Source organism: Ruditapes philippinarum, unplaced genomic scaffold (assembly GCF_026571515.1).
Source record: "Ruditapes philippinarum isolate M1 unplaced genomic scaffold, ASM2657151v2 ctg8469_1_1_1_1, whole genome shotgun sequence".
Taxonomy (NCBI): Eukaryota; Metazoa; Mollusca; class Bivalvia; order Venerida; family Veneridae; genus Ruditapes; species Ruditapes philippinarum.
Window position 1 is genome coordinate 1 of NW_026856227.1, and position 10,338 is coordinate 10,338.

The 10,338-nt window shown below is 32.4% G+C and overlaps 1 protein-coding gene and 1 long non-coding RNA gene across 2 annotated transcripts; both read right to left on the reverse strand.

Moving 5' to 3' along the window:
* Positions 1–1,756: 1,756 nt before the first annotated feature.
* Positions 1,757–4,270, reverse strand: LOC132745862 (uncharacterized). The gene is made up of 4 exons (XR_009627911.1): positions 4,104–4,270; positions 3,380–3,494; positions 2,643–2,773; positions 1,757–1,915 (listed from the first exon to the last, which is right to left on the reverse strand). It is a non-coding gene; the product is annotated as an uncharacterized LOC132745862 (long non-coding RNA).
* A 1,556-nt stretch (positions 4,271–5,826) lies between these two features.
* LOC132745864 (uncharacterized) lies at positions 5,827–10,273 on the reverse strand. Its single transcript, XM_060734866.1, has 6 exons — positions 9,989–10,273; positions 9,671–9,812; positions 9,342–9,373; positions 8,888–9,029; positions 6,573–6,790; positions 5,827–6,006 (listed from the first exon to the last, which is right to left on the reverse strand). Exons 1-6 carry the CDS (start codon positions 10,025–10,027, stop codon positions 5,827–5,829), a joined length of 753 nt encoding a protein of 250 aa, XP_060590849.1. The 5' UTR covers positions 10,028–10,273.
* Between the last annotated feature and the right edge of the window lie 65 nt (positions 10,274–10,338).

Sequence of the window (10,338 nt, forward strand, 5' to 3'; positions counted from 1 at the left end):
ACAAAAATTTCTGAGAAGATCATCATGTATTTACCAGGCCTCCCACGAAACTGCGTATTCGAAAATATATCTCGACGGCATTGTGATTGTCAAATCTGTCAACTGGGGTGGAGTTATGTCCACTCGAATTCCACTAGACTTTGAACTCGACGATTGGCCAGTAAAGTCGTATGCTTGATAACAAATTATTAAATTGTTCATCATTGAAAAAAAAAAGACATGGCGGATTTATCATCATCTTGTTGTAATTAAAGATAATATTTACTCGCATCAGTGCTTACTCTATTTGATACTATATGTAAGACACAATCAATCATTAGTTATATTTTTTCTGTATAAATGCAATTTATCGGTATATATATCGAATTGGTTTTTAAACGATTTCAGACAAGAAAAAAAATTCGAATATGTTTTTGAAAACTTAATAGTCTCTAAAACACGTGTTACCTTAAACTGTTTATATTTCATACATTCGAAGAAAGAAGCTTTTTACCGGTAACAGTTGCAAAATATGTGTTGCCATGTCTTAATTGAAGCCCATGAAATGTCTTGTGGTTGGTGAGTCCAACATTTGCGAAGTATCTAATTTTCTCGGCGCTTGATGTGCTTTCTGAAATTGGTTATAATCTTCACTTTTCTAATTTTGCATTTCAAAAACTTTTCGGTCTCTTCCGTCAATCTTTAGATAGAACATTGAACACAATAGTGGAATTACACAGAACGGGAATGGTTTTTCAAACAAATCTGCGCTTCAAAACACTGGATGATTAAAAAAGTTGTTACATACACTTAACTGAAATAGCAAACACGTATATCTGTTTCCTTCCAACACACTTTTTTAAACATGCAAGAATTTGTTATCTTTGTACGACACATTTTAATGTTATTGAACATGATAAATAAGTATATGTATAAAAAATGATACATAATCTGTTATTGATAAATAAGCAGAGATTTTATCAAATGTTACATATTTTAATAACCTAATTATTATGATTTCAAGCATCAGATTTGTCTTATTAGACCGTCCGCAACATGTTCATTCAAAGGTAGATATATTTAAAAATATGGCTCATAACTAGCTGATATGTATCGTTTTTATTACATGATATTTTTATGAAAGACTACTTTTGAACCATACCTAAAACTACTTCGTAGTACATAATGGCAGTCTTGTGCATAGCATATCCATATTTTTCTATATCAGTAAAAGAATCCCAATTGACAGTAAGGTCTGACGTTGATGTCTGGAAATTAAAGTCTAATTACTGATTGTAATCTAATTTCTGTTCTAGACATCATAATTAAAAAAAGAGGATAACAAAATTATGTATAATAATGTTTTCCTATATATCAACATATTCTTCATGATCATTACTAGCATTTATATGCCTGCAGATAAGAACAATTTCATTATGGTTAATATTTCCATGGTTCTGTGTTGGGGGACGAGTTCATTGATTGCCACCCTTCCCTGTTGTGACCTTGTTTTTTTCGTATTTTTTTCTTATATTCTCCCTTTATACATGTATAATAAAGGTATGTGTTTTCACATACTTATTTAAATTAAATGTATAGTATTTTTGAGCAATGAAATTGTAAGCATTAATGCTGTTGATGACAAAAGTGCCTGATATATACATGCTTTTATTGTATTGTGGTAGAAATACTCGCGGGAAGCAACCCGTTTATATTTTTATACCTGAAAGCTTTTTTGATGACTTTCTGTTGTTCCTATCCATTACATCGGCAGTTAGAGGTGGAGATAAGTCGACAGTTATACCATCACTACATTGGTTAATAACATGCTGGATCTTTCCTTCGAAACTACGTTGAGTGTGATGAATGCAAATGGCATATCGGGTACCATGTATTAGCTCCCCTTTTTCAAACTTTACATTTACGAACTCATTTGCTGAAATATCAGGTAATGCATGGCTTTAAAAAAAAGTATAACGGAACTAATATTATCTAAATGTAGAAATTAACTATACTGATAAAAACAGTCATTACACCAAAAATGCCTGGAAAGAAATAACTAACTTACACAAAGGTCACATTAATACATTAAAACTAAAAAAAAAACAGACGCCAATTATGTGATTAAATAGACTCGTGACAAACGTGATGACGAAAAGACCTTTCTGGGAATAGGTAGGTGTTAGCATAAAGTGATTTATTTTAATTTATACAATGTGACAGTGTAAAATGGGCAAACTATCACTTGAAGCTCAAAAATCGTCCATAGTCTGTTCTAAATAGCAATGCAGCAATAAATTTATGGTTTTGTTAAGGTTTCAGAAATGGTTTTAATTGGCCGACAATATTCATCTTAATATGTCTCTTTGCCATCAGTTACGTAATAGTGATTAAGTAGTATGTATGAAAAGACAAGTGACGCCTGTATATCCGTTTGCTATTTCTATTTCAAATCATCAACCACTTTCAACCACTTTCGTCACGTGATAAGAATCTTATTTGCCCTTATCCATTACTTAAACGCTATTTAAGAAAGGTATGCCTTTTCTTCAGAAGAGGACAAAACGGATTTATGCCGAAGGTGATGATATTTTAACGCCATAAGCAAGTAATCAATATAAGTGGTTCATGGCAACAGCGGATCCAAGTAGAGGGATACATACTAGTTTCTCCACATTTAACGACATCCGGATAATCACATGATTTATTCCAATCGAATCGCAAAATACGATCACTGAGTACACTTGAATTGTGGCCTTTTGTAATTAAAACAATCCATTGGTACTGTGTATATCTGTTAAAAGTAAAAATACATGGGCATGTAAAGGTTTTAGTGAATTCGTGACTTCCATAAGTATTATCAAATAATTGATCAATTATGCACGCTTATACAAAATAGTACAAATCAGCTAACATAACTATCTGATTATGTTTTTTTTTTACATTTTACTAAGAACATTTATATACAATAAATCCTGAGGTTTGTTGTTATAGCGTACTTACGGTTGTACAGTCCTTCCAATTATGACCAATTCCTTTGAAGAAACACCTTTTTGGAATAGATAACGTCTACGAAAACACATGCTTATGGTTGAATAGTAACTTATTTGAAATTAGAATATATTATAGCATTTAGTTATTTATATTCATATATTTGTTATTCGTCTGACTGAATCAGGCTTGTGCAATCTTGTCAAATTTGAGATGCTGCCACCAAGTCTCATGACATATCAATTACAGTAAGTTTGTACCATGTAAGTGATTGTAATAATCGAGCTGAAAAAGCCATCATACTCGATCAACGTCTCGTCAAAAATCATTGATGCATCATTCGTTACATTAAGACAAGTCTTTTAGCAATTGTTTGAAACAAAATTAATATAAGTAAGAAAAATATTACCTTAAAGTTGGCCACACAGCAGACAGTATGTTGCTGTAAGGTGTGTAGTCTTTGTCTATTTCATTCCAGATACCATTCTCGGAAAGGATGATACCTGTACCTTCGTTTACTGAATCTTGATTTAAAACAAATAACGTTTAATCATACACGAAATAGAATATTTGGTGTATATCTTTGTAATTGAATTTAAAGAAGAAATAATAGAATTGAAGTGATCAATAAAATTGATACCAAATTCAAAATCTCAACCTGATTTTGATATGTTTTGCGCTAAATGCAAACCATAGTTCTGGTTACAAAACTTATATCAAATATGTATTTTTACATCATACATTCATATTAATAGAATAAAGCAATCAAATAATTCTACATTATATGAGTTTTCTTTTGACATCTTATATCTTTTTTATGGTTTTGTATCATAAATATGATGCTCAAATTAAAACTGATCAATTTTGTAAGTTTCAAAGAGCATTATTTATAAGATATAACCGAATTTAACATTTCGTGTAAATAAAGGGAGGTAAAAATATATTTTCTATAAAGTCTAAGTCAATTTTTTCGATAAGAAATGAATGCATATATTTCAATGTAAAAATATTTTCTTTGATGTTTGAAAATTGTTTTATAAGCATAATTATATACATATATGTAATTTCACTTCAGTGTGTTATACAACATACAACATACAGGATCTTTAAGCAGTTTATAAGCGTAGTTTTACCATTTGTCAATGGGTCTCCGACAGCATCAACGACTAAGCTTTCCGTGCATTTTTCGCGGCCAGGGTAATTTTGTATTTCAGATGTCACCACTGACGAAAGACCAGTAACTGTGTATCCTTTAATCGCTAATGCAACACAAGTGTTGAATATTTCACTGTCTTTTGTATCAATTGTATAATGCATCTGTTGACAGTTAAATAAATAGTTGCAATAAATTGCAAGTTTAAGTGTTTTTACAATGTTAACTGTGTTAAACAATAAACATTAAAGAATTTTGTTAATTGTTTTTTTTTTTACATCGCACCAACACAGCATATGACATATGGCGACTTTCCAACTCAAATGATGAATAAACAAGTTTGGTGCACCTTCGTGCATTATTTTAGACACGAACAGACACCCGGGTAGAGCCACCGACGTTCTGTAAGCTTCTCCGCATGTAGGAATCCAAAGACATTGTCGGGATTCGAACCCATAGCCATGCGGGCAAGCGATTTGAAGTCAAGGACCTGTATTATTCAGCAATGGACACGTTTTACGTTAAGTAAATGTAAAGATAATCATATGCGCTAAAATATTAACAACACTAGTCCATATTTATGATAATTAATTGTTATATAAATGAAAACAAGCAAATTCGTTGAATTTATGTCCCTCGCCGAGTACTGATTATTACTAATACAACAACTGGAGGCTACTATACATAAATTTATCATGGCATTCAAATTTCCTTTACATATTGATGGTTCTCACAAAGTCTTCTTTAAATCAAACTTGCAGTTAAAGAGAAATAGCAATATTGAAATATGGGCAAACTGCACAACTTATGAAGGGCCATAACTCTCTCTCTCTCTATCACTCTCTCTTGAAGGGTCTGACCGAACAAGGCGACGATATGCGCATCTCCTCTTGGTATTAAAGGTTCCCATAAAGTTCCGTTGAATTTTAGCCAGTAATGGCTAAGAAGTTACGCGGAAATGATTATTTCTCTATATGTATACTGCATAACTATAATCAAGTGCCATTACTCTGGGATAAAGAGTCTGATTGGAAGAAGGCAACGATATGCAAATCTACTCTTGGTATTGAAGGTTCCCATAAAGTTTTATTGAATTCCAGCCAGTAGTTGCAGAGAAGTAGCGCGGAAACGATTATTGCTCTATATACATACTTCATAAAAATTCAAGGGCCATAACTCTAAGTTAACGGTTCTGACCACAATAAGGCGACGATATGCGCATGTCCTCTTCGTATTGAAGGTCCCCATAAAGTTTCGTTCGATCCCAGTCAGTAGTTGCTCTTTATGCATACTGCATAACTATAATCAACGGCCGAACTCCGAGTTTAAGATTCAGACCGGAACAAGGTGAACGGACACCCGGGTATAGCCACCAACGTTCCGCATTGATTTTGAAGATATGCACATCTGCTTTTAGTATTGAACGTTCCCGTGAAGTTATGTTGAATTCCAGTACTTGCAGATAATTAACGATTATTGCACTATATGCATACTGCATAACTAATCAAGGGCCATGACTGTGTAAAAGGGTCTGACCAAAAACAAGGCAGTGATTTGCGCATCTCCCATTAATTTTGAATGTTCCCATAAAGTTTCGTTGAATTCCAGCCATTAGTAGCAGAGAACTAGCACGGCAACAAAATTCGGACGTAAGGACAACGCCAAAACAATATCTTTGGAATCGGGAGGGGATAATAATATTCTTAGTTTCTAACCAACTTATCGTTTTGAGAATGAGGTGGTGGTAAACGTTTCCATTCCGTTAGATAATGGTTCGAAAAAGATTTATCTGCTAACGCCCATTCATAGTGACTTAGGACATCTCTTGCTTTGTCAACACTTTCAATATCAGAATCCACAAATCGTTCCAGGGTGATTTCAATCTATAAAATCAAAACTTTGTTTGGTTAACATATGCTTAGACAATATTATTTAAAAGGCATATTTTGCTTCAATTTTTTTTTATTTATCGTGACGCTTACTTCCTTCGAAAGAATGAAGAAATTATATTGTTTTAATAATTAATGATAATTAATAATTATCCTTATAATTTAAGGGGTTGCTGTCGTTGAAGTCCGCCTTTCCTTGTTGATCTTGTTCATTATATTTTAAGAACATGTTAGATATTTGTTATCAGTTTAAAGAAGTGCTAAATGTGAAATTATTAGTCATAAAAATGGTAAATGTAAATGTAATTTGACTTTTATACAAAAAACTAAAGAACTTTTACAATGTAAAAAAAGCCAAATGGTTCCATAAATTGGCGAATATGATATTGTTTGCAAATTGTAAAAGTACACCAAAAATAAAAAGCAAACTAAGCTTTTTAAAGGGAAATAAAATCATTCCAAGCGAGGAATGGACCTTTAAGCTACAGGAAATGAATAACGGCTTGAAAATATACCCAAACATTTGCAAATCGTTTCGTTTTCATTGTTCTTATTATTACCTGTGTTCTGTTTGCAGTTACTGACAGTTTTCCTGTTTTGGGGTCATTTGGCACAACAAATACACCGTCACTTTGCACAGGCTTGAAACAAAATTTGCCAGCACAAAACTTTAACGATACCCGATATCTTCTCCCGGCAAATAACGTCAAATCACTTGCATGTAAATGTGTAGTGGTTGCATTCATAGGTTGATATTCACTCAGGGCTTTCCATTTGTCTTAAAAAATAAATTATGTAAATCGTGACATAGTAAATGGTTAACACTAAATTGAAAATGTTGGATTATAAATAATATATTATAATAGTATACTGCTAACTAAGGGAAATAAAAGTGTTATATAGCAAAACATGATTGCTCCCATTACGGTAGCTAACTAGTCTTGACTAGAATAATCAACACGATTCATCTACTAGTCATGTCTAACCTCCATGCCAAATCTAAGGCCATAACATTCTTTGGTGACTGAATTTTGTAAGTTAAAAGTAACAGTGATGTTTTCTTTTAACAGACTGACCAGAAACTCAATACCTTATCAAGTAGGTATGACCAACCTACGAGTTAGGTAGTTATTGACCGTCAGGGTATCTATGGTCTCTATGGTCAAGACCGTTGTGACATTAAACTTCAACCGACTGATCCATTAATATACACGGGTCAAGTACTAGTCATCACAAACAATCTCATTAACTAGTCATGACCAATCATTATACCAAATTTAAGTAGCATTGGCGAGTAAAAATATGACATCAGAAATCAACAATGAAAGGCGGCATTTAATGAATGCAGCTCTTAGCAATCCGCGGCAACACCAATCCACCGACATCGAATCGAGAAAAGCTACCAACAAAGTAAGGAAAGGGCACTAGAAAAAATCAATGGTGAGACACCGTTATAACAATCAATTAAGTAAGGAAAACCCAAGTGCAATTTATACGATAAGAACACTGACAATCATCCCATTATGTCAATTGAGTACGTGTTTAACAACTTCGGAGAGGGGCATACATTATAATTATTCTATTTCAGAATTTGCAAAAAAAAGTTAGATATCTCGTAATTTTAATGTTTATGGGAAATTGCAAAAATGAAACACGTAAAACTTATTTTCAAAAACATTATTCCAATGGTTAAATACCATTTGTTAGTTATATCTAACGTTTGGGGCTGCGTTTATTGTATTTCACATTTCTCGTTAATCTTCGTTCTTTTACTTGACCACAAATTATAATACTGTATAAAAATTCTAAATGATCTCAACAATAAAAACTAGTAAACAAAGACGTTGTGTCATTGTATAGTCTGATTTTATTGACCTGTCAATTATGAATATATTATAGCACTCATTTACATATTCGATCCCACTTCGGTTTTTTCCGTTTATTTTACGAGAATTAATATGAAGTGTATCACTTACGTTTGGAAAACTCCCACTAGATTAATTTAGGTTCTTGTAACATCCGCAATAGCACAGTCGGTTAAGTGATTACCTAATGCATGAGAAGGTCCGAGTTCGATCCCCTTTTTTGACATTCTTTTTAGACTTATTCTTTCTTTATTTTTAAAGTATATTTAATGAAAATGGTCAAGCGCTTGCAATTTGTCTACACGGATATGAACAACTAAGAAACACTGAATTGTCACATTTCATATTGTATAATTACATTTCTTGATTTTAATCGGAATGAATTTTCAGTATTAATTCTTAAAAATTGTTTATATATACAAATGTATAGTATTAACAAAAAGGTGCAAAACATATTAAAAACGGAACAGCCATAACTTAAAAAAACATGTTGAAAATAGTTATGAATAAAAAAATACTGGACATACTCTGTCTCGATCCTACAACACGTTGAACATTCAGATAAAATATACCAGTGGTTTACCCTATTGCACTATAACGGTCAGTGTAACTAATTCAAAATAACAAGATGAATTTTATCACATCTTACTGCGCACATCTCACGGAATTTACCGAACATTTATCGAATATTAATATATTCTGTGCATTGACCGTATAATCAGTATGGAATTGACAGGTTAATAAAATCAAACAATAACTCATGACTTTACGTAGAGTAGGTGTCTTATGTATACATAAGCATATACCTACTACAGTCGTTACTTTAAATACCACCTCTGAAAACTGAGTCATAAAATCTATCATTTGGCCAAGTGGGTTTGAGCGTTGTGTCTGTGTTCCTTGCTGCATTCCCAAGATATAATTGTGTGCGGTTTGGATTTGGCCAGAAATAAACTTATATATTTGTGTTTTATATTTGAAATGTTGTATATGTAAGTCTATTATTTTACCGTAATATCGATCCTTTTTCTCGACTACCCAGAATATATCTTTTAAAATGTGTTTTCTCCAGTATGGAATTGTCCAGTGAGCTTGTAACACGTTAGTTGACAATTGAAAGTCAACATCTTTTAAACATACTCTACTCTTGACCTGTATGTAGAATCAAAGCAGTCAATTAAGGAATTTGTTTTGAAATGGTTAAATGTGTCTATAGCATTTCGTACTAAAGTCCTTAAAATGACACTAATGTTTAAACAAAGAAGGGAAGTATTTATAGATCTGAAGCAACAACCACCCGAAGAAACCCAAATGGTCAAAGATAAAACCAAATAAGTACTTATTCATGTTATTAATTCATTAATTAATGACTGTTTTAGATAATAATTCGCCTCAAAAATGTCACCAGGATATTAAGTGTTGAAAAGTAGTTAAGAAGATCTTGAAAAAATCAAAAGCAATTACCTCATGTTTAACTGGCGATGAAGAGCTGACATCTGAAAATCAAAACAGTTGATGTTTTACTCTTTTTCTTATGTGAAACAATAAAAAGTTAAACATAAGAGGGCATCGATTACAAACCTATGTACCTTACAACATGTACAATGTCCAGCCAAATAGGATAACTGTAAATTCACACTGAAGGACAAAACACGCTGAACAAACTGAATTATTTAGCTATTATCATTGTATAAAGATGTTATAATAGTGCAATTGAATTGTTTTCCGGACAAAACAAAAATAAACTTAATTGAAACGACAGCATTTCAAAGAAATGAAATAAAAGATCATACTGTTAACAGAGGTACTACACAATGGGCCATCAAGCACGCTTATTCCCCTAATCAGATCGCCAACGACTACTACAGTCACCCCATCAGAAACACTGCTTACACTCCCTGCTTCAGTTTCGGCAATTACAGTCTGGTAGTAGGTCTAACACGAGACATTATAATTCGTAATTTAGTTATTTCATAGATGTATTTAATTCAATACATATTTTCATATTAAAATATTATTATTTTCGACATAGGTGAACTAATTACTACTGTCTGTTGTACGTTTCGTTTGTTATAGAATTCTAAACAATTTAACATGAAAATGTAATATACCTTGTATGGCTCTAGTTCAAGATGAGTAAACTTGTGCATGTTCGTCTGATCACTTTTTGCACAAACTATATACTCTTTGCTTATACTTTCTGACACACAAACTGTAAACTTGATTATTTCATTGAAAGGGTGTTCAAATCCGGACCATCTGCTCTGTAACTGAGATTTTGTTGTCTGGAAGTCGATATCGTCGATATCAACAAACTGAAGTAAAATTTATATTGATTTTTTTACGAAATATATTCGATATTCACAGTATTCATGGCGTAAATTTGTGGCCATGAAGTCACTAAAGCTCCGGTCACAATAACTGCACTCTAAGTTGTTTGTTCAAATATATTTTCAATAGT